At 51.0% G+C, this 26,816-nt stretch overlaps 2 protein-coding genes and 1 long non-coding RNA gene across 30 annotated transcripts; all 3 read left to right on the plus strand.

The window, feature by feature from the left end:
• The first annotated feature begins 122 nt into the window (after nt 1-122).
• LOC146763936 (uncharacterized) lies at nt 123-6,077 on the plus strand. 4 transcript variants are annotated; one of them, XM_085566262.1, is made up of 5 exons: nt 123-1,133; nt 1,846-2,029; nt 3,654-3,824; nt 4,773-5,075; nt 5,511-6,077. In XM_085566262.1, the coding sequence occupies exons 1-2, from the start codon at nt 257-259 to the stop codon at nt 1,857-1,859; spliced, it is 891 nt and encodes a 296-aa protein (XP_085422388.1). In that variant the 5' UTR covers nt 123-256; the 3' UTR covers nt 1,860-2,029; nt 3,654-3,824; nt 4,773-5,075; nt 5,511-6,077. The 4 variants fall into 4 exon arrangements, with proteins under 4 accessions (XP_085422388.1, XP_085422389.1, XP_085422387.1 ...); XM_085566263.1 differs by having other exon boundaries at nt 4,776-5,075; XM_085566261.1 differs by having other exon boundaries at nt 1,863-2,029.
• A 2,359-nt stretch (nt 6,078-8,436) lies between these two features.
• LOC144248930 (uncharacterized) lies at nt 8,437-15,215 on the plus strand. 13 transcript variants are annotated; one of them, XR_014951086.1, is made up of 5 exons: nt 8,589-8,603; nt 8,781-8,830; nt 12,795-12,965; nt 13,914-14,216; nt 14,652-15,215. It is a non-coding gene; the product is annotated as an uncharacterized LOC144248930 (long non-coding RNA). The 13 variants fall into 13 exon arrangements; XR_014951095.1 differs by lacking the exon at nt 8,781-8,830 and having other exon boundaries at nt 8,437-8,603; XR_014951091.1 differs by lacking the exons at nt 8,589-8,603; nt 8,781-8,830 and adding an exon at nt 8,676-8,722.
• A 2,224-nt stretch (nt 15,216-17,439) lies between these two features.
• LOC146763937 (uncharacterized) lies at nt 17,440-26,077 on the plus strand. 13 transcript variants are annotated; one of them, XM_085566271.1, is made up of 5 exons: nt 17,726-17,743; nt 17,921-17,970; nt 21,929-22,099; nt 23,047-23,349; nt 23,785-26,077. In XM_085566271.1, exon 5 carries the CDS (start codon nt 24,494-24,496, stop codon nt 25,544-25,546), a length of 1,053 nt encoding a protein of 350 aa, XP_085422397.1. In that variant the 5' UTR covers nt 17,726-17,743; nt 17,921-17,970; nt 21,929-22,099; nt 23,047-23,349; nt 23,785-24,493; the 3' UTR covers nt 25,547-26,077. The 13 variants fall into 13 exon arrangements, with proteins under 13 accessions (XP_085422406.1, XP_085422399.1, XP_085422404.1 ...); XM_085566273.1 differs by lacking the exon at nt 17,921-17,970 and having other exon boundaries at nt 17,449-17,862; XM_085566278.1 differs by lacking the exon at nt 17,921-17,970 and having other exon boundaries at nt 17,719-17,743.
• Nucleotides 26,078-26,816: the final 739 nt, after the last annotated feature.

Genomic DNA, 26,816 nt, shown 5'->3' on the forward strand with positions numbered 1-26,816 from the left:
CAAACCCGGCTCCTTCCTGTCCTGTCCCTGCCCCGCTGCTCCGTTCCATTCCCCCCCTCTGCCTCCTCTGTCCACCGTCCCTCTTCCCTCCCCTGCCGGCCTTTGAATCCGAATTATAAATCAGAATGTGAATATAAATATGAAAAATATAAAAATAAAATACATTGAAATGCAGTTTAAAAGAAAAGGTTTTTTCTTTTGGTTCTTGTTGGGTTAGAGGCAGGGGTTTTTTCGTTGGCGTTCTTTTCCGCGCGAGATGTTTCGGGGCATTTGCTACCGAGGACGTTCCGCAGGGGACGGCGTCCGTTCTTTTTTGCCGCCGGCCCCGCCCGCGGCCCCGAGGCGAGCGGCGGCCCCCGACGGTTGCGTGCGGCAATGCTGCCACCTTGTGGACACAGGGCGGTACTGCAGGCCCCCAGCCAGTCCCCGGCAAAATCACCGCGACGGGGCGGGAGGGGCCAGAGCGGCCCCAAAACCACCGAGACGGGGCGGGAAGGGCGAGGGGCGGCAGCGAGCGGCGAGCGGGGCGGTGTCTGTGAGTGAGGGGAGGGCTGAAGGCGGCTCCGCGGCGGCGCCGGCGAAGGATGGCGGCGGCGAGGGCGGTTTTCTGTCCTGCGCCGGCCGCCGTCCGTGCCACCGCGCTTTAAAGCTTTCCGCCCTGCGCCGGCCGCTGTCCGTACAACAACGGTTAATCTCTATGGTTTCTGCGGACTTCCTGTTCGTCTCTATGGTTTTATGGAATTTCCGGTTAATCTCTATGGTTTCTGGAAAACTTCCGGTTCGTCTCTATGATATTATGGAACTTCCGGCTCATCTCTATGATTTCTGGAGGACTTCCTGTTCGTCTCTATGGTATCATGGAACGTCCGGCTCATCTCTATGGTCTTTGGAGGACTTCCGGTTCGTCTCTATGGTATCATGGAACGTCCGGCTCATCTCTATGGTCTTTGGAGGACTTCCGGTTCGTCTCTATGGTATTTTGGAACTACCGGCTCGTCTCTATGCTCCTGGAGGACCTCCCATTCATCTCTATGGACCGTCTCTGTGGTCGCTCCTGCGCGTGCGCGGCCGCCATGAGGGAGCGGACGCGGGAAATGTGCCAGGCGGGAGCCCAGAAAAATGGGGAAAAAAAGGTAAAAATCTGGAAAAAAGCGCCAAAAAGCGGGACGAGGAGCCCTGAATCGGGATGGGGGAACGCGGGAATGGGGAGAAAGTGACCTAAAATGGGAAAAGAGCCCAAAAATTGGGGAAGAAAGGGCGAAAATGGGATCGGGGAGCTCGGAAATTGGGGAGGGAGTGACCAAAGTCGGCGAAAGAGCCGAAAAGTGGGAAAAAGATCTGGAAATGTGGGAAAGTCGCACAGAGAAACGGTTTAAGAGCCCAAAAATGCGGGAAAGGCAAAAAAATAGGGAAAAGGCAAAAAAAAAAAAAAAAAAAAAAAAGAGGGAAAAGAGCCAGAAAATTCGGATCATGGTGTGGAGAGTTTTGTGGATGAGCGGCTTCGGGAGAGAGGCCATGACTACATGCAGTTAGTGAAGCGGTAGCTGAAAATTGCAGAGTGCAGCAATAGCGGATGTAGCAACAATATCACACGTCCTTGGGTGAGCTGGTGCCCGGCAGCAGAACGGTCAGCAAAGAGATAAGTGTAAGGGAAAACAAAGCAAGCAGAGGAAGCCCCAAAGGCGGGCTTGACCTGTTCTAGAGACACCAATGAGGAGCCTAAGTTTTGCAATATGCATGAGCTTCATTATAACGGGTATAACTGTACATGCGTGCTTAGAATAAACTGAAACTTGTTGACATTATAGAATGGGCTTGTCTCCCGTCATTTTTCCACACAAATAGTGACCACGATGTGATAGGCGCCACGGTGGAGTGAGGAAAAAGAGTTCAGGTCCTGATGCAGCCAGGATGGCAAAAGTGCTGAATTGAAATAGAGTGCACCGTGCCCCAGGTGACTGCAGAGGCAAGCCTGGCCGATACGTGCTGCCGACGACCTCGGAGGGCTGCAACAGCGCTGACAATAGAGGTATGGAGAGGCAAGCAGCATATGATTTATTTACTGCGTTCTTGCAGAAAAGGCAGATTAAAAACATCAATTTACATAAAGATCTGCCAAGGTTATTAACATATAGGTATGCTAAGGGGCTCTTTATAAATTCTCATACAGTACATAAGTTGTCTAAGTGGCGTAAGTTTAAAGATAAACTATAAGAAGACATTTTAGATGATGATAAGACACCCAAAAAGCTAAAAAAGTTGTAAAAGGTAGATCACAATGAGTTATTACAACATCAGGCAGAAAAAAAAGCTGCTGCACAAGCAACTTCACACTAGAGAAGAATAAAAGTTATAGCAGAGAAAATTAATTACCTAGTATTTCCATGCCACCTGCTGTGTCTACAGTGGAATTACCTCCCTTGCGACCCGTGCCTGAGGACACGGAAACAGAGTCGGGTTGTGAGCCCACGGCTCCTCCAGCCCCCCCAAACAGAGATCACCGGTTTGTCAGAGTTTGTCTGTCAGTAAATCACCCCCTAAGGCAAAGTCTGACCTAACAAAGGCTCTGGCCAGAGAGCAAAAAGAAGTTTAGGCAACTCTAACAAAAGTAAAACTAAACAAAGAAAATAAGCAAACTTTAGAACTAGCAGCAGAACTAGCTTATCCTATAATTTTTCAGCAGCAAGCAAGCAAAAGGTTACCAGCTCAAATTACACCATTAGATTAAAAAATTTTTGTCACAGTTGCAAGCTACAGTGAGTCAATTTAGAGTAACTAATAAACAAACTAAGCAAATACTAAATTATATTTAGAGTACTAATATATTGCTACCAAAAAATTATAAAAGTCTTGCTAAACTTATTTTCTCACTGCATCAGAAACTTTTATTTAGTGCACACTAGCAAGCAGAAGTTAATAAAGCTGTAGCTATGCAAAAGCAGCCTAAAGATCCTCTTCACAAAGTAACTATAGATAAATTGATAAGCTTAAGACCATATTTTCGCACCAAGGCACAAGCTATGCTAAAACCTAAAAAATGTCAAAAGGCAATGCAACTAACTCAACGAGCTATAGATCAGGTAAAAGACCCAAGAAGTTTACCAGCATATATAAAAATTAAGCAAAAAAAAAACAAAACCAAACCTTTTAAAGCATTTATTAATAAAGCAACAACAGGAATAAAAAAAAAATAGAGTGCCTAAGTTTATACGTAAATCATTATTAAAGCAGTATGCTTTACAAAATTGTAATACTTCTACAAGAAGTATATTAAATACATTAAAAACTAATTAAACTATAAAAAATACACTAAGAAAGATAACTAGTATAGCAACAAAGCAACAAACATTTTTAGTTAAAACTATTAAAGTACTAAAGGAAAAGTTACAAAAGCAAGCAAAAGCATCACAAACACAAGTGTTAACTGCTCTTACACCCCTCCAAACATCAATAACAACCCAAGAAAGTCCTCACGGCGGCCGAATAAAATGTTTCCATTTTGGTGGGGTTTTTTGTTTGTTTTGTTTCTTTTTGGTTGGTTTTTTTTTGGGAACTAAAAAGATACTTTGTGTTCCTGGAATGTTGCATTCTACCTCTGTTGTTTTCCCAGTTAGTCTGGATCCTCTGATTACATTTTTTCCTTCACTTATTAGATGTCGTGGATATGCTGGCTGTTCTGATGGAGGGCAGTGATGGCTTAGATGAAGGAATTGGCTTATCTTTAAATGAAGACATGATTATCTAAACAGTTCCCTTCAGTGCTGTTGTCCCTGCTGCGTTAGGAGCCAGGAATATGCTGTTGCTTCAGTCTGAAAACAGAACAGGTACAGGGTTTTTTTTTTATGTTTTATGTGTAATTTCTAGCAGTGGAGTGAAAGTGGAATAATTTCTACCCTCTTGCAATAATTTTTTACCATTTATCATTTTTTACCTTGAGGCAATTTATTACCTTCCCTGCAAGCAGCAGGAGGTGCAGATTCATGGTGCTTTGTGCTCAAGAGGGGCATTGAAGCTCTGTAGGTGTTTCTGCCCTTTTTCCCTGACCCTAAAGAGAAGGGACACTGTCCCTGCATGGACAGTCTTGGCCTGGAAGTAGTTGGCCTCAGTAACACAGTGTTTTAAGGGCAGAGGAGAGGAGAGGTGGTTCCCGTGCCTGTGGGCAGCTCTTCCCGAGAGCAGGAGAGGGGACTGCATTGTTAAGTAGGAAGTGGATGCGTTTCCCAAAGAAAACCTCAGAAATTAAGCTCCAGGGGCAAATATGGCGAGGTTCTACCACCTCCTTGAGGACATCCTTAAAACCACAGGGGCATCAGCAGGGCTTGGAGCAGGACTGGCCAATCCCAGAGCACCTCACGAAGCCCTCTGTGTGTCTGTGGCAGTCGAGTAGCACCTGGGGTGTGCTGAAAGTCCCAGTTCTGAGAGAAAATTCTGTTTAAACTTGTACACGTTGGCTGGGTGTGTCCCCCCAGTACAGCTCGGTTCTTCTCTGAGGCGGTGCCTGGCAGGGTCTCTCCCTGTTAAGGGCCGGGCGTGTTTTTGGCACAACAAGTGAATGTGGATTATTTGCTTCAGCAAGAGCTGATGATGTCTGGAGGGTTTTTCAGGTACCTCAGCGGCCAGGAGCATGTGTCTAGGTCACTAGGAACACTTTTTGATCTCGTTCAGTTCTTTTCTGCGTGAGGCTCTGTGGGCTGCTGGCAAGGCCCAAAGTAAGGAAGGTTGCCCCAGTGTCCGTGCTCATGTCAATAGTTTAATTTATTTGGCTTTTCTAGGAGCAGACGTCGTGGAGGACCTTGGTGCTGTTTTCACTGGCCTCCTGCACTCTCTGAGAGAACCCCTTGCTCCCTGCGTGACGTTCCAGCTCTGTGACAAAGATCCCGAGTCCCTGAAAGCTGCTAAGTATCCTCAGCTCTACCAGTTTAACCGATACTATAGGCTCTGGATGCCCAAGCAGTCCCAGGAACCTGTGGTATGGAATCCCTGAAGTCACTGAATTCTTGAGCCAGTATTCCTATAAAATCCTCGCTGTCGACAGAGGTTACATTTCCATCAGTAACAGCGTTTTTATTGAGGAGGTAATTCTGCATCTCTTGTTGATCACGCTGGGGACACACGTTTGCTCCAGGGCTTTTCTCTGATGGCACAAGAGGTCTCTGTGGTGTTTGGGGGGCGATACCAGGGCTCAAGGCTCATACAGAGACTCCTCACCGGGCACAGCAGAGCCTGGTGTGCGCTGTGGCCTCTGTTTACAGCGCCCGGAGTTCCCCCGGGTGGGTGGAGGATCACAGGCCCCTGGGCTGGGTTTGGTGAGTTTTTCTCAGCTCAGCAGTGTGAACACTCCAGATGCCCCTGGGGACACTGCTGGGCAGCTCTGTTCTAGCAGGACTGCACGCCTGTGCTCCCAGAGCTTCAGTGCAGAGCTCATCTCAAAACAAAGGTGGCTGAAGAGATTTTTGTTTCATACTCATCACTCTTTTTCTCTTATGCTTTTTGTTTGGCTTTTTAAACAGTTTGAAAACCACAAGGACTTAAGCCAAGGGCCTCCTGTGGCACCGGATTCTGAATTTGCCACTTTGCTGAAGGGAGCCTGGGAGAGAAGAAGCAGTACCTTCCTGGAAGATGGTGTTCAGACAAAGTGGAGAGACTTGGCTTCCCGGCTCCCCCCACCTGAGCAGCTTTTGTTGGGAGTAAAGCACGTGCTGCTGTACCTGAAATCCACAGTAGAGAACTTCAGCAGATAATACTGTAGTTATCCTTGGTTTACTTTATGGCACAAGTTACAGATGACTAGGCTGCTAAAACTTAGGTTCCAGTGCTGTAGCTCTTTTTCCTTGACTCGGCTCCGAGGGTACGCAGCACCATACAAAACTGCACCTAATTTGTAAACAAATATCAGTTGTTCTGATTATTGAAGCTGGGCTTTATTCCGTGGAATCCCAGCTGTGTGCTGCCCCAGGGCCTTTGTACAAATAGCGTACGGGGGGGGGGTAGGGGAACCAGAACTTCACATTCCTTGTGGTAGGGATGGGATTTCGGGGGGGGGGGTTTAAATAAAAAGGAGATGCAAAATAAGGGAATTGCTTTTACGTGTAACTATTCTTGTCCTAGAGGAGCCGTCAGCTCTGTCCCCAGAGCTGAGTTACGAGTGTGTGTGTTGAAAGAGCCGCAAGCCTTTAGGGGCTGCAGTTTGTGTGCCCTGTGCTGAGGTGCCCTGAGGAAATGTGTGAGCCGGAGGGAGCCGGGGCCGGGCGGAGGGAGCCGAGGTGTGGGAATGGGCGAATGGAGGCGGGCGCGGGCGGGACTAGGCGAGCGTGGGCGAAAGCGGCCGAAAGGGGCCGAGGAGGCGAGCGGAGCCGAGCTTTGCCGAGTTCAGCCGAGGCGAGCCGAGCTTTGCCGAAGAGGCGAATGGAGGCGAATGCGGCCGGAAATAGCCGAGCGTGGCCGACAGTAGCCGAAGCTGGCCGAGGAGCCGAGTCCAGCCGAACGGAGCCGAGCTCTGCCGAGCGCAGCAGCCCGGGCGGGGCTGAGCCGGGGCGGAGCCGGGGCGCCGGGAGGATCCCCTCCTGTCCCTCTCTCTCCCGCTCCATGCTCCTGCCCGTATTCAGTTACCTCTCTTTCCCCCGTTTCCATGTCCCCCCCAAACCCGGCTCCTTCCTGTCCTGTCCCTGCCCCGCTGCTCCGTTCCATTCCCCCTCTCTCCCTCCTCTGTGCCCCGTCCCTCTTGCTGCCCTGCCGGCCTTTCCCTTCCCCGCCCGCTTTCCTCCGCAGCCCGACCTTCCTCCCCGCCCTTTCGCATGTCCCGCTCTCCCTCCTCTCTTCCCGTCGCCCCTTCGCTTCTTTCCCCCGCAGCCGCGGGGCTCGGGGCGCCGGAGAATAAAGCCCCGAGGGCCGGAGCCCGGCGCCCCCCGGGCCTTGCGGGAGTCCCCGCACGGAGCCGGAGCTCTCGGCGGATCCCCCGCGCCGCTCGGACCCCGCCCCGGCGCTGCCGGACCCGCGGCTCCGCCGGCATCGCGCTGCGAGCGGCCCCCGCTCCGTGCCGTGCCGGCCGTGCCGCGTCCCCGCCGCCTCTGCCGCTCCCTCTTTCTGCCCCTGGCCCGCGACAGCGAGGCGGGGCGGGAGCTTCGAGCCTTCTGGGGGCTGCCCCCCCCTTTCTTGTTGCGGCGGAGTCCCTTTCTGGGGGGATGGAGGCGTGGGAAGGGCTGGAAGGGAGTGCTGGGCTGCTGTCCGGGGCAGTTGGACTCGTCCTGTGCCTTCTTCGGGGGTCAGGGTTAGGGGCTGAAGCCTCGGGCCTCTGATGGCATTTGGGGCACCCCAAGGTCGCTAGGAGAGGGACGCACACTGCGGTGGAGGAGCGGGTGGGTGGCGAATGAGGGGAGGGGGTCACGCTGGGTGCCGTCCCGCAGAGGGACCCAAAGCTGCCCCAAAATTCCCTGGGAGGGGTGTGTGTAGAATACTAAAACCGGGCAAGTGTTTCGTTTTCACAGCTATTGGTAAAGAATAGGAAGCTATGGCTAACCTAATTTGGAAAGAAGCCCTCTCTCGACCACTCATTTGTACCCAGGAATGTAGGAAACTCTGACTGTGGATGGGCAGTAGTTTTGAAAATCATGCCCTAGCCTTTTTCTCTAGGAACGAACCAAGCAAGTGCCCTGAAACCAGCGGAGCAGCTGCAGGGGCTGAAGGGAACAGAAAGGGCTCCCGGCACCTTTTGCCTCCGTTCTCTGCCATTCCCCCAAACGTGTCGCAGTCCCGGAAGAGGCGTTTGTCATGCAGCCTGCCAAAATAAAGACCTGTAAAATCCTAGCTCTGCCTTTTGTTTAACGTGTTTTTACTTCCTATTTATGTCATCACAGAAAGCAAGGAAAGAATAAATATGTCTGGTTCCCACTATTGCTCCGTGCAGGCATTTTTAAAGGCTGCTGTACTTCTGTCCTCTTTTTCCACTCCAAGCTTGACTTTTCCCCTCCTTTTTCGAGGTCTGCTGCTTTGGGTGTCCCAAGCAGGGCTGGGTTCCTCGGCAGGGGTCTTAGGAGTCGGTGCTGATTCTGCTTTTTCCAAAGGTGTAGCAAAGTGTGCCAGCAAAAGGACTGTTTTCTCCAGGGGAAAGCTTTCTTTCAATCACCATCAGAGCATGTATGTGTTTTAATTGTGTAACCAGGTGGATTAAGAAAAGCCGACAGCTGTAGCAGATTTCTGTTGAATCTGTATCTGTGAGAAGTGGGCTGTGTGCTGGAGACGGAGAGACGCTGTTGGAGAGTGGAAACAGTGGCAGGTGTGAGCTGTTAGGATGATGAGGAGGGCACAGAGCAGCCCCAGGTGTGAGTTATTAGGATGATGAGGGCTCAGAGCAGCCACAGGTGTGAGCTGAGAGGATGATGAGGAGGGGGCGGCTCCTCCGGCGGCTGATTTAGGGGGTTTTCCTCCCATCGGTTTTGCATGAAGCTGCTGGAGAAGAGGAGTTTATGGGGGACTCCAGGGGCTATCTCCTGGAAGGACGGTGGGTGCTTCAGACAGGGTCCGGGGGATCACCTGGATACGTGGAGCATTGCTCAAAGGAGGAGCCGAGGGACAAACCTTTGTGCCGAGAAGCAGCAGCCGAGCAGGTGAGCTGGTGCGCTTTTTTAGCCGGGACTTTTCTCCTTTCCCTTGAAATTTCGTCATCCTGAGGTTGAATTGGAGGGGGCAGTCCTGTGGTCCCGCCTTTTAAGGGGTTTGGATTGAGGTAAGAAGCCCCCTTTTGCCATCATTTGAGGCAAGCCGCTTCTTTTCTTCTCTTCTAGGGGACGCAGTTGAAGGGAAGCCTACATTTCTGTGCCCTTGTTGGGGTGAGGTGAGCGCCGGAGCATGGCGTCAGTGTCGGGCCTTCAGAGGAAGGGAGCTGCAGCCGTGGCAGCGCTGGCAGGGCGGGGATCGGGCTGTGCCGCTGCATTCGGGGCGCTTCTTCTGCCCCCGGCCCGGCAGCGAAGGGTGCGGCGCGGAGCCCTGGCGGCAGTGCCGGGGCTGGCCGGGGCGGAAGGGGAGCTGGGCGCGGCTGGGCTGCCGCGGGCCCGCCGGAGCCGCGCCGGTGCGAGCCGTGCGGAGCCGAGCGGAGCTTTGGCCGGGCCGGCGGGCGGGGGAGGCGGCGCGGGCGCCGCGCCGGTGCCGGCCGGTGCCGCCGCTCCGTCCGCTCCGGGCGCGGGGCTCGGGCGCCGCCGGGGCCCCCCGGGCCCGGTGCCGGCCCCGCCGGGCCGGGGGCAGCGGGCGGGGGTCTGCCGGCGCGGCGCCGCCTCTGCCTGCCGGAGGAGCCGCTTTCCTGCCGGAGCCGCGCTGCGCCCGGGGCCGGGAGCGCGGCTCCGCATCTTCCAGCCTCCCTCGCTGCGCTGCTTTTGAGGCGCTCCTGAGGAGCTCCTGGGATCGCTGGCTTTTGATCGGCGTCGCTGTAGGAGAAGGGCCCCGGGCACTTCTTGGTTGTTACGGTTCTTGCTTCGGGTGCTCGTGACAAGGTTTTTTTTTGGGTTGAGTGTTGTTGTTTGATTTCTTTTTGATCGGTTCTTATGTTTTTTAAGGATGCGTTTCTAAAGGTTTACACTGGTTTTTATGGGTCGTAGCATGGAGTAGAGGGTCGTTTTTCAATTCGGTTGTGGAGGCTTTTATTAGCGCGAGTGCGTAGTGGTTTTTTTGGTGGGCTTGAGGGAGTGCCCTGGAGTTAATCGGTGAGGTTTTCTTTAATATTGATGAATGCATTCTTATTTATTATATTATAGGGGTTTCATTCATTTGGCTTATTTGATTGCCGTGTATGTTTCATTGTTGCAGAGAACTTGGGAGATATTGTTTGTAGTTACATTTCTCTTTTGGCGACGTGTTTATTTCTAGGTGGTTTTTTTGATTTGAGGCAATTTTTGTTTCTTGAGTTAGGAACTTATTTTGTTGTTGTTAATATGTATTTTTTTTGTCGTTTGATGTGTTTGGTTGTTGTTTTTTATTGGTTTTATTTTTGTGAACATGGGCATTTCCATGGTGGATCTCTTTAGGTGTTTATTTTATCTGGGGGGTGAATTTTTTGTTTCTTCGTGGTTCCCTTATTTTTATATCTGTAATTATTTGGTGGGGTTTTTTTAGTTAATTTTATAGAGCATTGGGTTCTCTTTATGAGTTAGTGTAGTGGTAGAATTTTGGTTACTATTTTTTTTAGGATCGTTGGGAGTCTCTTGTATGGTTTGAAGTATGGTAAGTTAGTTGGCTTTTTTTTTTTTTTCCTTTATAGTGGTTTTTGTGATTTGCTGTGTGGGTTTCTATAGGGTTTTTTTAAATGTTTGTTTCGTTTTTGTGACGTGATAAGAGCTGCTAATGAAAGGAGTGTAGTGCGGGTTTTTTTGCTGGTAGTTGGTTGGCTGGTGGAGCCTTTCTGAATTTTTTGGACGGTATTGGTGGGAATTTGATGCTGTTTGTTTTGGCATTTTATTTTTAGGAATTAGATTATAACTGCAAAGTTTTAACTATAATTCTAATGAAATAGAACACATGCATAAACATGATAATGGGAATATAAAACTTCAATTTTAAATGTAAATGGAAAACATATAAATGAAACATGTAACATAAATAATGCTGTCCATTACTATTAGGTATAACCTTGTTTGATATGGAGTATTTTATATGTTTATATGCATATAAATATCGATTATAAACATAAATGTCCATATAGAAATGTATAATTAATACATGTGGATATATGAATATTACAAAACAATAGGAATCAATACAGTACCTAATGCATATTTTACTGTATGTGTCTTATTACAACGCATTTCATGTCATAAATACTATATATTGAAATATAGTACCTCAATATGTTGTGATAGAATAGATAAGTACTTGTAAAAATCAAAAATAGAAGTATAGAAATATTTAAATATAATTTAGAATAACGGGGATTTTTATTTTCTATTTGGTATTAGGTAGGGGTTTTATTATTAAAATTATGAATAGAAATAAAATTAGAAGTCTTTGTATAGAAATATATCCTAAATACGTTAAGATCTATATGAAAATTCAAAGGTAAGTAAATATAAATATTAGCAGTGTGTACGAAATAGAATTTAAAAAATAATTTATCTATCTCGCTAACTTATTATATATATATATATAAAATATATTTATAAATACATCTATATAAAGTAGAAGTTCAAGTGTGACTATAATGATGAAAAAAAAAAATTCGAAAATCGTTTAAAGAAAGGGCTTTTTTTGTTTTTATTTGGTTGGAGGCAGGGTTTTAATGGAAAAGAGATGAATATACATTTTAGTTTGATATCATTCTAAATATGGAAATATATAATCAATGTATACAGGTGTATATATAAAAATATAAAATAGAAATTAAAATTAGTATTAGGAAGAGATAGACTATAAATAGCATCATACATCAATCTACATTTAAAATATAAATTTGAATATAAATGCGAAAAATAGAGATACATTTAAATGGAGTTTAAATAAAGGGGGTTTTTTAAAAGATTTTTACTTGGATAGAGGCAGGGTTTTATTTTAAGCAATATAAACCTTTTAGAAATCTAAATCTAACTATAGAAATATGTAAGCAATCTAATAAGATATGTATAAAAAAATAGAATAGGAATAAATGTAAGAAATTATAAAAATACAGTTTTCCATCAGTATCCATTACAAATCCGACTGTGAGTATAAATCTGAAAAATATAAAAACAAACCCTGTTGCAATGCAGTTTAAGAGGAAAGCTTTTTTCTTTCGGTTCCTGTCGGGTCGCAGGCAGGCTTTTTGTTCCGTTCTTTCCCGCGCGGACGCTTTGGGGCATTCGCTGCCGAGGCCGTGCCGGCGGGGACGGCGCGGTGCTGCCGCCGTGTGGGCAGAGAGCGGTACTGCAGCCCGCGGCCGCCATCTTGGGAGTGGCGTGGCGCGGCCTCGCTTGACCTTCTCGAGAGGGCGCGAAAACGAGGACGTTGAAATTCGAGGACCCGTGTCTGTTTTTTACACTGCCTGAATTACCCGCACGGCCGGCGCCCCCCGACGGGATTTTCCGCGGCGGTTCGGGTGCCGTGCACACGGGCTGTGGGGTCAGCAGCACCGCGAGCGTGCGGGTTTTTGGCGGGAGCCGACAGGCATGGGCAAAAACGCCTTTCTCCGTCAAGGTCCCCACGGGCCGCCATCGTGTCGCGGACCCTCTGGACAAGTGCTGCCGCCTTGTGGGCACAGGGCGGTACTGCAGCCCCCCAGCCGGAGCCCGGCCGAAGCGGCGGGAGGGGCGGAAGCGAGGGGCGAGCGGCGAGCGGGGCGGTGTCTGTGAGTGAGGGGTGGGCTGGAGGCGGCCCCGCGGGCCGAGGGCGGCCGGGGCCGGTGCCGGCGGGCGGCGGAGGCGCGGTCGCAGCGCTCCCGGGCCGCGGCCGAGCGGCATCGGAGCAGGGCTGCGCCGCCTTTCCCGGCCCCGCGCCCCTCTCCAGACGCCGGGAGCGGCCGCGTGCCGGAAAATGCCGCCGGGGCGGCGGAGCGGGGCCCTGGCTCTGCCCGCCCCTCCTGCCGCCCTCCCTGGAATGGTTCGAGGCGTTATGGGTTTATTGAGGTAGAAATAGTTATCTTGTTGTTACTAATTTAAGGGGTTTTTTTTTTTGTTTGTTTGTTTGTTTGTTTGGTTTTATCTTCGGTTTTGTTTTGTTTTGGGTTTTTTTTGGGGGGGAACTAGAAAGATACCTTGTGTTCCTGGAATGTTGCATTCTACCTCTGTTGTTTTCCCAGTTAGTCTGGATCCTCTGATTACATTTTTTCCTTCACTTATTAGATGTCGTGGATATGCTGGCTGTTCTGATGGAGGGCAGTGATGGCTTAGATGAAGGAATTGGCTTATCTTTAAATGAAGACATGATTATCTAAACAGTTCCCTTCAGTGCTGTTGTCCCTGCTGCGTTAGGAGCCAGGAATATGCTGTTGCTTCAGTCTGAAAACAGAACAGGTACAGGGGTTTTTTTTTATGTTTTATGTGTAATTTCTAGCAGTGGAGTGAAAGTGGAATAATTTCTACCCTCTTGCAATAATTTTTTACCATTTATCATTTTTTACCTTGAGGCAATTTATTACCTTCCCTGCAAGCAGCAGGAGGTGCAGATTCATGGTGCTTTGTGCTCAAGAGGGGCATTGAAGCTCTGTAGGTGTTTCTGCCCTTTTTCCCTGACCCTAAAGAGAAGGGACACTGTCCCTGCATGGACAGTCTTGGCCTGGAAGTAGTTGGCCTCAGTAACACAGTGTTTTAAGGGCAGAGGAGAGGAGAGGTGGTTCCCGTGCCTGTGGGCAGCTCTTCCCGAGAGCAGGAGAGGGGACTGCATTGTTAAGTAGGAAGTGGATGCGTTTCCCAAAGAAAACCTCAGAAATTAAGCTCCAGGGGCAAATATGGCGAGGTTCTACCACCTCCTTGAGGACATCCTTAAAACCACAGGGGCATCAGCAGGGCTTGGAGCAGGACTGGCCAATCCCAGAGCACCTCACGAAGCCCTCTGTGTGTCTGTGGCAGTCGAGTAGCACCTGGGGTGTGCTGAAAGTCCCAGTTCTGAGAGAAAATTCTGTTTAAATTTGTACACGTTGGCTGGGTGTGTCCCCCCAGTACAGCTCGGTTCTTCTCTGAGGCGGTGCCTGGCAGGGTCTCTCCCTGTTAAGGGCCGGGCGTGTTTTTGGCACAACAAGTGAATGTGGATTATTTGCTTCAGCAAGAGCTGATGATGTCTGGAGGGTTTTTCAGGTACCTCAGCGGCCAGGAGCATGTGTCTAGGTCACTAGGAACACTTTTTGATCTCGTTCAGTTCTTTTCTGCGTGAGGCTCTGTGGGCTGCTGGCAAGGCCCAAAGTAAGGAAGGTTGCCCCAGTGTCCGTGCTCATGTCAATAGTTTAATTTATTTGGCTTTTCTAGGAGCAGACGTCGTGGAGGACCTTGGTGCTGTTTTCACTGGCCTCCTGCACTCTCTGAGAGAACCCCTTGCTCCCTGCGTGACGTTCCAGCTCTGTGACAAAGATCCCGAGTCCCTGAAAGCTGCTAAGTATCCTCAGCTCTACCAGTTTAACCGATACTATAGGCTCTGGATGCCCAAGCAGTCCCAGGAACCTGTGGTATGGAATCCCTGAAGTCACTGAATTCTTGAGCCAGTATTCCTATAAAATCCTCGCTGTCGACAGAGGTTACATTTCCATCAGTAACAGCGTTTTTATTGAGGAGGTAATTCTGCATCTCTTGTTGATCACGCTGGGGACACACGTTTGCTCCAGGGCTTTTCTCTGATGGCACAAGAGGTCTCTGTGGTGTTTGGGGGGCGATACCAGGGCTCAAGGCTCATACAGAGACTCCTCACCGGGCACAGCAGAGCCTGGTGTGCGCTGTGGCCTCTGTTTACAGCGCCCGGAGTTCCCCCGGGTGGGTGGAGGATCACAGGCCCCTGGGCTGGGTTTGGTGAGTTTTTCTCAGCTCAGCAGTGTGAACACTCCAGATGCCCCTGGGGACACTGCTGGGCAGCTCTGTTCTAGCAGGACTGCACGCCTGTGCTCCCAGAGCTTCAGTGCAGAGCTCATCTCAAAACAAAGGTGGCTGAAGAGATTTTTGTTTCATACTCATCACTCTTTTTCTCTTATGCTTTTTGTTTGGCTTTTTAAACAGTTTGAAAACCACAAGGACTTAAGCCAAGGGCCTCCTGTGGCACCGGATTCTGAATTTGCCACTTTGCTGAAGGGAGCCTGGGAGAGAAGAAGCAGTACCTTCCTGGAAGATGGTGTTCAGACAAAGTGGAGAGACTTGGCTTCCCGGCTCCCCCCACCTGAGCAGCTTTTGTTGGGAGTAAAGCACGTGCTGCTGTACCCGAAATCCACAGTAGAGAACTTCAGCAGATAATACTGTAGTTATCCTTGGTTTACTTTATGGCACAAGTTACAGATGACTAGGCTGCTAAAACTTAGGTTCCAGTGCTGTAGCTCTTTTTCCTTGACTCGGCTCCGAGGGTACGCAGCACCATACAAAACTGCACCTAATTTGTAAACAAATATCAGTTGTTCTGATTATTGAAGCTGGGCTTTATTCCGTGGAATCCCAGCTGTGTGCTGCCCCAGGGCCTTTGTACAAATAGCGTACGGGGGGGGGGGTAGGGGAACCAGAACTTCACATTCCTTGTGATATGTATGGGATTTTGGGGGGGTTCAATAAAAAAGGAGATGCAAAATGAGGGAATTGCTTTTAGATGTAACTATTCTTGTCCTAAAGGGGCCATCAGCTCTGTCCCCAGAGCTGAGTTACGAGTGCGTGTGTTGAAAGAGCCGCAAGCCTTTAGGGGCTGCAGTTTGTGTGCCCTGTGCTGAGGTGCCCTGAGGAAATGTGTAAGCCGGAGGGAGCCGGGGCCGGGCGGAGGGAGCCGAGGTGTGGGAATGGGCGAATGGAGGCGGGCGCGGGCGGGACTAGGCGAGCGTGGGCGAAAGCGGCCGAAAGGGGCCGAGGAGGCGAGCGGAGCCGAGCTTTGCCGAGTTCAGCCGAGGCGAGCCGAGCTTTGCCGAAGAGGCGAATGGAGGCGAATGCGGCCGGAAATAGCCGAGCGTGGCCGACAGTAGCCGAAGCTGGCCGAGGAGCCGAGTCCAGCCGAACGGAGCCGAGCTCTGCCGAGCGCAGCAGCCCGGGCCGGGCGGGGCGCCGGGGCGGAGCCGAGGCGCCGGGAGGATCCCCTCCTGTCCCTCTCTCTCCCGCTCCATGCTCCTGCCCGTATTCAGTTACCTCTCTTTCCCCCGTTTCCATGTCCCCCCCAAACCCGGCTCCTTCCTGTCCTGTCCCTGCCCCGCTGCTCCGTTCCATTCCCCCTCTCTCCCTCCTCTGTGCCCCGTCCCTCTTGCTGCCCTGCCGGCCTTTCCCTTCCCCGCCCGCTTTCCTCCGCAGCCCGACCTTCCTCCCCGCCCTTTCGCATGTCCCGCTCTCCCTCCTCTCTTCCCGTCGCCCCTTCGCTTCTTTCCCCCGCAGCCGCGGGGCTCGGGTCGCCGGAGAATAAAGCCCCGAGGGCCGGAGCCCGGCGCCCCCCGGGCCTTGCGGGAGTCCCCGCACGGGGCCGGGGCTCTCGGCGGATCCCCCGCGCCGCTCGGACCCCGCCCCGGCGCTGCCGGACCCGCGGCTCCGCCGGCATCGCGCTGCGAGCGGCCCCCGCTCCGTGCCGTGCCGGCCGTGCCGCGTCCCCGCCGCCTCTGCCGCTCCCTCTTTCTGCCCCTGGCCCGCGACAGCGAGGCGGGGCGGGAGCTTCGAGCCTTCTGGGGGCTGCCCCCCCCTTTCTTGTTGCGGCGGAGTCCCTTTCTGGGGGGATGGAGGCGTGGGAAGGGCTGGAAGGGAGTGCTGGGCTGCTGTCCGGGGCAGTTGGACTCGTCCTGTGCCTTCTTCGGGGGTCAGGGTTAGGGGCTGAAGCCTCGGGCCTCTGATGGCATTTGGGGCACCCCAAGGTCGCTAGGAGAGGGACGCACACTGCGGTGGAGGAGCGGGTGGGTGGCGAATGAGGGGAGGGGGTCACGCTGGGTGCCGTCCCGCAGAGGGACCCAAAGCTGCCCCAAAATTCCCTGGGAGGGGTGTGTGTAGAATACTAAAACCGGGCAAGTGTTTCGTTTTCACAGCTATTGGTAAAGAATAGGAAGCTATGGCTAACCTAATTTGGAAAGAAGCCCTCTCTCGACCACTCATTTGTACCCAGGAATGTAGGAAACTCTGACTGTGGATGGGCAGTAGTTTTGAAAATCATGCCCTAGCCTTTTTCTCTAGGAACGAACCAAGCAAGTGCCCTGAAACCAGCGGAGCAGCTGCAGGGGCTGAAGGGAACAGAAAGGGCTCCCGGCACCTTTTGCCTCCGTTCTCTGCCATTCCCCCAAACGTGTCGCAGTCCCGGAAGAGGCGTTTGTCATGCAGCCTGCCAAAATAAAGACCTGTAAAATCCTAGCTCTGCCTTTTGTTTAACGTGTTTTTACTTCCTATTTATGTCATCACAGAAAGCAAGGAAAGAATAAATATGTCTGGTTCCCACTATTGCTCCGTGCAGGCATTTTTAAAGGCTGCTGTACTTCTGTCCTCTTTTTCCACTCCAAGCTTGACTTTTCCCCTCCTTTTTCGAGGTCTGCTGCTTTGGGTGTCCCAAGCAGGGCTGGGTTCCTCGGCAGGGGTCTTAGGAGTCGGTGCTGATTCTGCTTTTTCCAAAGGTGTAGCAAAGTGTGCCAGCAAAAGGACTGTTTTCTCCAGGGGAAAGCTTTCTTTCAATCACCATCAGAGCATGTATGTGTTTTAATTGTGTAACCAGGTGGATTAAGAAAAGCCGACAGCTGTAGCAGATTTCTGTTGAATCTGTATCTGTGAGAAGTGGGCTGTGTGCTGGAGACGGAGAGACGCTGTTGGAGAGTGGAAACAGTGGCAGGTGTGAGCTGTTAGGATGATGAGGAGGGCACAGAGCAGCCCCAGGTGTGAGTTATTAGGATGATGAGGGCTCAGAGCAGCCACAGGTGTGAGCTGAGAGGATGATGAGGAGGGGGCGGCTCCTCCGGCGGCTGATTTAGGGGGTTTTCCTCCCATCGGTTTTGCATGAAGCTGCTGGAGAAGAGGAGTTTATGGGGGACTCCAGGGGCTATCTCCTGGAAGGACGGTGGGTGCTTCAGACAGGGTCCGGGGGATCACCTGGATACGTGGAGCATTGCTCAAAGGAGGAGCCGAGGGACAAACCTTTGTGCCGAGAAGCAGCAGCCGAGCAGGTGAGCTGGTGCGCTTTTTTAGCCGGGACTTTTCTCCTTTCCCTTGAAATTTCGTCATCCTGAGGTTGAATTGGAGGGGGCAGTCCTGTGGTCCCGCCTTTTAAGGGGTTTGGATTGAGGTAAGAAGCCCCCTTTTGCCATCATTTGAGGCAAGCCGCTTCTTTTCTTCTCTTCTAGGGGACGCAGTTGAAGGGAAGCCTACATTTCTGTGCCCTTGTTGGGGTGAGGTGAGCGCCGGAGCATGGCGTCAGTGTCGGGCCTTCAGAGGAAGGGAGCTGCAGCCGTGGCAGCGCTGGCAGGGCGGGGATCGGGCTGTGCCGCTGCATTCGGGGCGCTTCTTCTGCCCCCGGCCCGGCAGCGAAGGGTGCGGCGCGGAGCCCTGGCGGCAGTGCCGGGGCTGGCCGGGGCGGAAGGGGAGCTGGGCGCGGCTGGGCTGCCGCGGGCCCGCCGGAGCCGCGCCGGTGCGAGCCGTGCGGAGCCGAGCGGAGCTTTGGCCGGGCCGGCGGGCGGGGGAGGCGGCGCGGGCGCCGCGCCGGTGCCGGCCGGTGCCGCCGCTCCGTCCGCTCCGGGCGCGGGGCTCGGGCGCCGCCGGGGCCCCCCGGGCCCGGTGCCGGCCCCGCCGGGCCGGGGGCAGCGGGCGGGGGTCTGCCGGCGCGGCGCCGCCTCTGCCTGCCGGAGGAGCCGCTTTCCTGCCGGAGCCGCGCTGCGCCCGGGGCCGGGAGCGCGGCTCCGCATCTTCCAGCCTCCCTCGCTGCGCTGCTTTTGAGGCGCTCCTGAGGAGCTCCTGGGATCGCTGGCTTTTGATCGGCGTCGCTGTAGGAGAAGGGCCCCGGGCACTTCTTGGTTGTTACGGTTCTTGCTTCGGGTGCTCGTGACAAGGTTTTTTTTTGGGTTGAGTGTTGTTGTTTGATTTCTTTTTGATCGGTTCTTATGTTTTTTAAGGATGCGTTTCTAAAGGTTTACACTGGTTTTTATGGGTCGTAGCATGGAGTAGAGGGTCGTTTTTCAATTCGGTTGTGGAGGCTTTTATTAGCGCGAGTGCGTAGTGGTTTTTTTGGTGGGCTTGAGGGAGTGCCCTGGAGTTAATCGGTGAGGTTTTCTTTAATATTGATGAATGCATTCTTATTTATTATATTATAGGGGTTTCATTCATTTGGCTTATTTGATTGCCGTGTATGTTTCATTGTTGCAGAGAACTTGGGAGATATTGTTTGTAGTTACATTTCTCTTTTGGCGACGTGTTTATTTCTAGGTGGTTTTTTTGATTTGAGGCAATTTTTGTTTCTTGAGTTAGGAACTTATTTTGTTGTTGTTAATATGTATTTTTTTTGTCGTTTGATGTGTTTGGTTGTTGTTTTTTATTGGTTTTATTTTTGTGAACATGGGCATTTCCATGGTGGATCTCTTTAGGTGTTTATTTTATCTGGGGGGTGAATTTTTTGTTTCTTCGTGGTTCCCTTATTTTTATATCTGTAATTATTTGGTGGGGTTTTTTTAGTTAATTTTATAGAGCATTGGGTTCTCTTTATGAGTTAGTGTAGTGGTAGAATTTTGGTTACTATTTTTTTTAGGATCGTTGGGAGTCTCTTGTATGGTTTGAAGTATGGTAAGTTAGTTGGCTTTTTTTTTTTTTCCTTTATAGTGGTTTTTGTGATTTGCTGTGTGGGTTTCTATAGGGTTTTTTTAAATGTTTGTTTCGTTTTTGTGACGTGATAAGAGCTGCTAATGAAAGGAGTGTAGTGCGGGTTTTTTTGCTGGTAGTTGGTTGGCTGGTGGAGCCTTTCTGAATTTTTTGGACGGTATTGGTGGGAATTTGATGCTGTTTGTTTTGGCATTTTATTTTTAGGAATTAGATTATAACTGCAAAGTTTTAACTATAATTCTAATGAAATAGAACACATGCATAAACATGATAATGGGAATATAAAACTTCAATTTTAAATGTAAATGGAAAACATATAAATGAAACATGTAACATAAATAATGCTGTCCATTACTATTAGGTATAACCTTGTTTGATATGGAGTATTTTATATGTTTATATGCATATAAATATCGATTATAAACATAAATGTCCATATAGAAATGTATAATTAATACATGTGGATATATGAATATTACAAAACAATAGGAATCAATACAGTACCTAATGCATATTTTACTGTATGTGTCTTATTACAACGCATTTCATGTCATAAATACTATATATTGAAATATAGTACCTCAATATGTTGTGATAGAATAGATAAGTACTTGTAAAAATCAAAAATAGAAGTATAGAAATATTTAAATATAATTTAGAATAACGGGGATTTTTATTTTCTATTTGGTATTAGGTAGGGGTTTTATTATTAAAATTATGAATAGAAATAAAATTAGAAGTCTTTGTATAGAAATATATCCTAAATACGTTAAGATCTATATGAAAATTCAAAGGTAAGTAAATATAAATATTAGCAGTGTGTACGAAATAGAATTTAAAAAATAATTTATCTATCTCGCTAACTTATTATATATATATATATAAAATATATTTATAAATACATCTATATAAAGTAGAAGTTCAAGTGTGACTATAATGATGAAAAAAAAAAATTCGAAAATCGTTTAAAGAAAGGGCTTTTTTTGTTTTTATTTGGTTGGAGGCAGGGTTTTAATGGAAAAGAGATGAATATACATTTTAGTTTGATATCATTCTAAATATGGAAATATATAATCAATGTATACAGGTGTATATATAAAAATATAAAATAGAAATTAAAATTAGTATTAGGAAGAGATAGACTATAAATAGCATCATACATCAATCTACATTTAAAATATAAATTTGAATATAAATGCGAAAAATAGAGATACATTTAAATGGAGTTTAAATAAAGGGGGTTTTTTAAAAGATTTTTACTTGGATAGAGGCAGGGTTTTATTTTAAGCAATATAAACCTTTTAGAAATCTAAATCTAACTATAGAAATATGTAAGCAATCTAATAAGATATGTATAAAAAAATAGAATAGGAATAAATGTAAGAAATTATAAAAATACAGTTTTCCATCAGTATCCATTACAAATCCGACTGTGAGTATAAATCTGAAAAATATAAAAACAAACCCTGTTGCAATGCAGTTTAAGAGGAAAGCTTTTTTCTTTCGGTTCCTGTCGGGTCGCAGGCAGGCTTTTTGTTCCGTTCTTTCCCGCGCGGACGCTTTGGGGCATTCGCTGCCGAGGCCGTGCCGGCGGGGACGGCGCGGTGCTGCCGCCGTGTGGGCAGAGAGCGGTACTGCAGCCCGCGGCCGCCATCTTGGGAGTGGCGTGGCGCGGCCTCGCTTGACCTTCTCGAGAGGGCGCGAAAACGAGGACGTTGAAATTCGAGGACCCGTGTCTGTTTTTTACACTGCCTGAATTACCCGCACGGCCGGCGCCCCCCGACGGGATTTTCCGCGGCGGTTCGGGTGCCGTGCACACGGGCTGTGGGGTCAGCAGCACCGCGAGCGTGCGGGTTTTTGGCGGGAGCCGACAGGCATGGGCAAAAACGCCTTTCTCCGTCAAGGTCCCCACGGGCCGCCATCGTGTCGCGGACCCTCTGGACAAGTGCTGCCGCCTTGTGGGCACAGGGCGGTACTGCAGCCCCCCAGCCGGAGCCCGGCCGAAGCGGCGGGAGGGGCGGAAGCGAGGGGCGAGCGGCGAGCGGGGCGGTGTCTGTGAGTGAGGGGTGGGCTGGAGGCGGCCCCGCGGGCCGAGGGCGGCCGGGGCCGGTGCCGGCGGGCGGCGGAGGCGCGGTCGCAGCGCTTCCGGGCCGCGGCCGAGCGGCATCGGAGCAGGGCTGCGCCGCCTTCCCGGCCCCGCGCCTCTCTCCAGACGCCGGGAGCGGCCGCGTGCCGGAAAATGCCGCCGGGGCGGCGGAGCGGGGCCCTGGCTCTGCCCGCCCCTCCTGCTGCCCTCCCTGGAATGGTTCGAGGCATTATAGGTTTATTGAGGTAGAAATAATTATCTTGTTGTTACTAATTTAAGGGGTTTTTTTTGTTGTTTGTTTGTTTGTTTGGTTTTATCTTCGGTTTTGTTTTGTTTTGGGTTTTTTTTGGGGGGGAACTAGAAAGATACCTTGTGTTCCTGGAATGTTGCATTCTACCTCTGTTGTTTTCCCAGTTAGTCTGGATCCTCTGATTACATTTTTTCCTTCACTTATTAGATGTCGTGGATATGCTGGCTGTTCTGATGGAGGGCAGTGATGGCTTAGATGAAGGAATTGGCTTATCTTTAAATGAAGACATGATTATCTAAACAGTTCCCTTCAGTGCTGTTGTCCCTGCTGCGTTAGGAGCCAGGAATATGCTGTTGCTTCAGTCTGAAAACAGAACAGGTACAGGGTTTTTTTTTATGTTTTATGTGTAATTTCTAGCAGTGGAGTGAAAGTGGAATAATTTCTACCCTCTTGCAATAATTTTTTACCATTTATCATTTTTTACCTTGAGGCAATTTATTACCTTCCCTGCAAGCAGCAGGAGGTGCAGATTCATGGTGCTTTGTGCTCAAGAGGGGCATTGAAGCTCTGTAGGTGCTTCTGCCCTTTTTCCCTGACCCTAAAGAGAAGGGACACTGTCCCTGCATGGACAGTCTTGGCCTGGAAGTAGTTGGCCTCAGTAACACAGTGTTTTAAGGGCAGAGGAGAGGAGAGGTGGTTCCCGTGCCTGTGGGCAGCTCTTCCCGAGAGCAGGAGAGGGGACTGCATTGTTAAGTAGGAAGTGGATGCGTTTCCCAAAGAAAACCTCAGAAATTAAGCTCCAGGGGCAAATATGGCGAGGTTCTACCACCTCCTTGAGGACATCCTTAAAACCACAGGGGCATCAGCAGGGCTTGGAGCAGGACTGGCCAATCCCAGAGCACCTCACGAAGCCCTCTGTGTGTCTGTGGCAGTCGAGTAGCACCTGGGGTGTGCTGAAAGTCCCAGTTCTGAGAGAAAATTCTGTTTAAACTTGTACACGTTGGCTGGGTGTGTCCCCCCAGTACAGCTCGGTTCTTCTCTGAGGCGGTGCCTGGCAGGGTCTCTCCCTGTTAAGGGCCGGGCGTGTTTTTGGCACAACAAGTGAATGTGGATTATTTGCTTCAGCAAGAGCTGATGATGTCTGGAGGGTTTTTCAGGTACCTCAGCGGCCAGGAGCATGTGTCTAGGTCACTAGGAACACTTTTTGATCTCGTTCAGTTCTTTTCTGCGTGAGGCTCTGTGGGCTGCTGGCAAGGCCCAAAGTAAGGAAGGTTGCCCCAGTGTCCGTGCTCATGTCAATAGTTTAATTTATTTGGCTTTTCTAGGAGCAGACGTCGTGGAGGACCTTGGTGCTGTTTTCACTGGCCTCCTGCACTCTCTGAGAGAACCCCTTGCTCCCTGCGTGACGTTCCAGCTCTGTGACAAAGATCCCGAGTCCCTGAAAGCTGCTAAGTATCCTCAGCTCTACCAGTTTAACCGATACTATAGGCTCTGGATGCCCAAGCAGTCCCAGGAACCTGTGGTATGGAATCCCTGAAGTCACTGAATTCTTGAGCCAGTATTCCTATAAAATCCTCGCTGTCGACAGAGGTTACATTTCCATCAGTAACAGCGTTTTTATTGAGGAGGTAATTCTGCATCTCTTGTTGATCACGCTGGGGACACACGTTTGCTCCAGGGCTTTTCTCTGATGGCACAAGAGGTCTCTGTGGTGTTTGGGGGGCGATACCAGGGCTCAAGGCTCATACAGAGACTCCTCACCGGGCACAGCAGAGCCTGGTGTGCGCTGTGGCCTCTGTTTACAGCGCCCGGAGTTCCCCCGGGTGGGTGGAGGATCACAGGCCCCTGGGCTGGGTTTGGTGAGTTTTTCTCAGCTCAGCAGTGTGAACACTCCAGATGCCCCTGGGGACACTGCTGGGCAGCTCTGTTCTAGCAGGACTGCACGCCTGTGCTCCCAGAGCTTCAGTGCAGAGCTCATCTCAAAACAAAGGTGGCTGAAGAGATTTTTGTTTCATACTCATCACTCTTTTTCTCTTATGCTTTTTGTTTGGCTTTTTAAACAGTTTGAAAACCACAAGGACTTAAGCCAAGGGCCTCCTGTGGCACCGGATTCTGAATTTGCCACTTTGCTGAAGGGAGCCTGGGAGAGAAGAAGCAGTACCTTCCTGGAAGATGGTGTTCAGACAAAGTGGAGAGACTTGGCTTCCCGGCTCCCCCCACCTGAGCAGCTTTTGTTGGGAGTAAAGCACGTGCTGCTGTACCTGAAATCCACAGTAGAGAACTTCAGCAGATAATACTGTAGTTATCCTTGGTTTACTTTATGGCACAAGTTACAGATGACTAGGCTGCTAAAACTTAGGTTCCAGTGCTGTAGCTCTTTTTCCTTGACTCGGCTCCGAGGGTACGCAGCACCATACAAAACTGCACCTAATTTGTAAACAAATATCAGTTGTTCTGATTATTGAAGCTGGGCTTTATTCCGTGGAATCCCAGCTGTGTGCTGCCCCAGGGCCTTTGTACAAATAGCGTACGGGGGGGGGGTAGGGGAACCAGAACTTCACATTCCTTGTGGTAGGGATGGGATTTCGGGGGGGGGGGTTTAAATAAAAAGGAGATGCAAAATAAGGGAATTGCTTTTACGTGTAACTATTCTTGTCCTAGAGGAGCCGTCAGCTCTGTCCCCAGAGCTGAGTTACGAGTGTGTGTGTTGAAAGAGCCGCAAGCCTTTAGGGGCTGCAGTTTGTGTGCCCTGTGCTGAGGTGCCCTGAGGAAATGTGTGAGCCGGAGGGAGCCGGGGCCGGGCGGAGGGAGCCGAGGTGTGGGAATGGGCGAATGGAGGCGGGCGCGGGCGGGACTAGGCGAGCGTGGGCGAAAGCGGCCGAAAGGGGCCGAGGAGGCGAGCGGAGCCGAGCTTTGCCGAGTTCAGCCGAGGCGAGCCGAGCTTTGCCGAAGAGGCGAATGGAGGCGAATGCGGCCGGAAATAGCCGAGCGTGGCCGACAGTAGCCGAAGCTGGCCGAGGAGCCGAGTCCAGCCGAACGGAGCCGAGCTCTGCCGAGCGCAGCAGCCCGGGCGGGGCTGAGCCGGGGCGGAGCCGGGGCGCCGGGAGGATCCCCTCCTGTCCCTCTCTCTCCCGCTCCATGCTCCTGCCCGTATTCAGTTACCTCTCTTTCCCCCGTTTCCATGTCCCCCCCAAACCCGGCTCCTTCCTGTCCTGTCCCTGCCCCGCTGCTCCGTTCCATTCCCCCTCTCTCCCTCCTCTGTGCCCCGTCCCTCTTGCTGCCCTGCCGGCCTTTCCCTTCCCCGCCCGCTTTCCTCCGCAGCCCGACCTTCCTCCCCGCCCTTTCGCATGTCCCGCTCTCCCTCCTCTCTTCCCGTCGCCCCTTCGCTTCTTTCCCCCGCAGCCGCGGGGCTCGGGGCGCCGGAGAATAAAGCCCCGAGGGCCGGAGCCCGGCGCCCCCCGGGCCTTGCGGGAGTCCCCGCACGGAGCCGGAGCTCTCGGCGGATCCCCCGCGCCGCTCGGACCCCGCCCCGGCGCTGCCGGACCCGCGGCTCCGCCGGCATCGCGCTGCGAGCGGCCCCCGCTCCGTGCCGTGCCGGCCGTGCCGCGTCCCCGCCGCCTCTGCCGCTCCCTCTTTCTGCCCCTGGCCCGCGACAGCGAGGCGGGGCGGGAGCTTCGAGCCTTCTGGGGGCTGCCCCCCCCTTTCTTGTTGCGGCGGAGTCCCTTTCTGGGGGGATGGAGGCGTGGGAAGGGCTGGAAGGGAGTGCTGGGCTGCTGTCCGGGGCAGTTGGACTCGTCCTGTGCCTTCTTCGGGGGTCAGGGTTAGGGGCTGAAGCCTCGGGCCTCTGATGGCATTTGGGGCACCCCAAGGTCGCTAGGAGAGGGACGCACACTGCGGTGGAGGAGCGGGTGGGTGGCGAATGAGGGGAGGGGGTCACGCTGGGTGCCGTCCCGCAGAGGGACCCAAAGCTGCCCCAAAATTCCCTGGGAGGGGTGTGTGTAGAATACTAAAACCGGGCAAGTGTTTCGTTTTCACAGCTATTGGTAAAGAATAGGAAGCTATGGCTAACCTAATTTGGAAAGAAGCCCTCTCTCGACCACTCATTTGTACCCAGGAATGTAGGAAACTCTGACTGTGGATGGGCAGTAGTTTTGAAAATCATGCCCTAGCCTTTTTCTCTAGGAACGAACCAAGCAAGTGCCCTGAAACCAGCGGAGCAGCTGCAGGGGCTGAAGGGAACAGAAAGGGCTCCCGGCACCTTTTGCCTCCGTTCTCTGCCATTCCCCCAAACGTGTCGCAGTCCCGGAAGAGGCGTTTGTCATGCAGCCTGCCAAAATAAAGACCTGTAAAATCCTAGCTCTGCCTTTTGTTTAACGTGTTTTTACTTCCTATTTATGTCATCACAGAAAGCAAGGAAAGAATAAATATGTCTGGTTCCCACTATTGCTCCGTGCAGGCATTTTTAAAGGCTGCTGTACTTCTGTCCTCTTTTTCCACTCCAAGCTTGACTTTTCCCCTCCTTTTTCGAGGTCTGCTGCTTTGGGTGTCCCAAGCAGGGCTGGGTTCCTCGGCAGGGGTCTTAGGAGTCGGTGCTGATTCTGCTTTTTCCAAAGGTGTAGCAAAGTGTGCCAGCAAAAGGACTGTTTTCTCCAGGGGAAAGCTTTCTTTCAATCACCATCAGAGCATGTATGTGTTTTAATTGTGTAACCAGGTGGATTAAGAAAAGCCGACAGCTGTAGCAGATTTCTGTTGAATCTGTATCTGTGAGAAGTGGGCTGTGTGCTGGAGACGGAGAGACGCTGTTGGAGAGTGGAAACAGTGGCAGGTGTGAGCTGTTAGGATGATGAGGAGGGCACAGAGCAGCCCCAGGTGTGAGTTATTAGGATGATGAGGGCTCAGAGCAGCCACAGGTGTGAGCTGAGAGGATGATGAGGAGGGGGCGGCTCCTCCGGCGGCTGATTTAGGGGGTTTTCCTCCCATCGGTTTTGCATGAAGCTGCTGGAGAAGAGGAGTTTATGGGGGACTCCAGGGGCTATCTCCTGGAAGGACGGTGGGTGCTTCAGACAGGGTCCGGGGGATCACCTGGATACGTGGA

Source organism: Lonchura striata, chromosome Z (assembly GCF_050655825.1).
Source record: "Lonchura striata isolate lonStrDom1 chromosome Z, ASM5065582v1, whole genome shotgun sequence".
Classification (NCBI taxonomy): domain Eukaryota; kingdom Metazoa; phylum Chordata; class Aves; order Passeriformes; family Estrildidae; genus Lonchura; species Lonchura striata.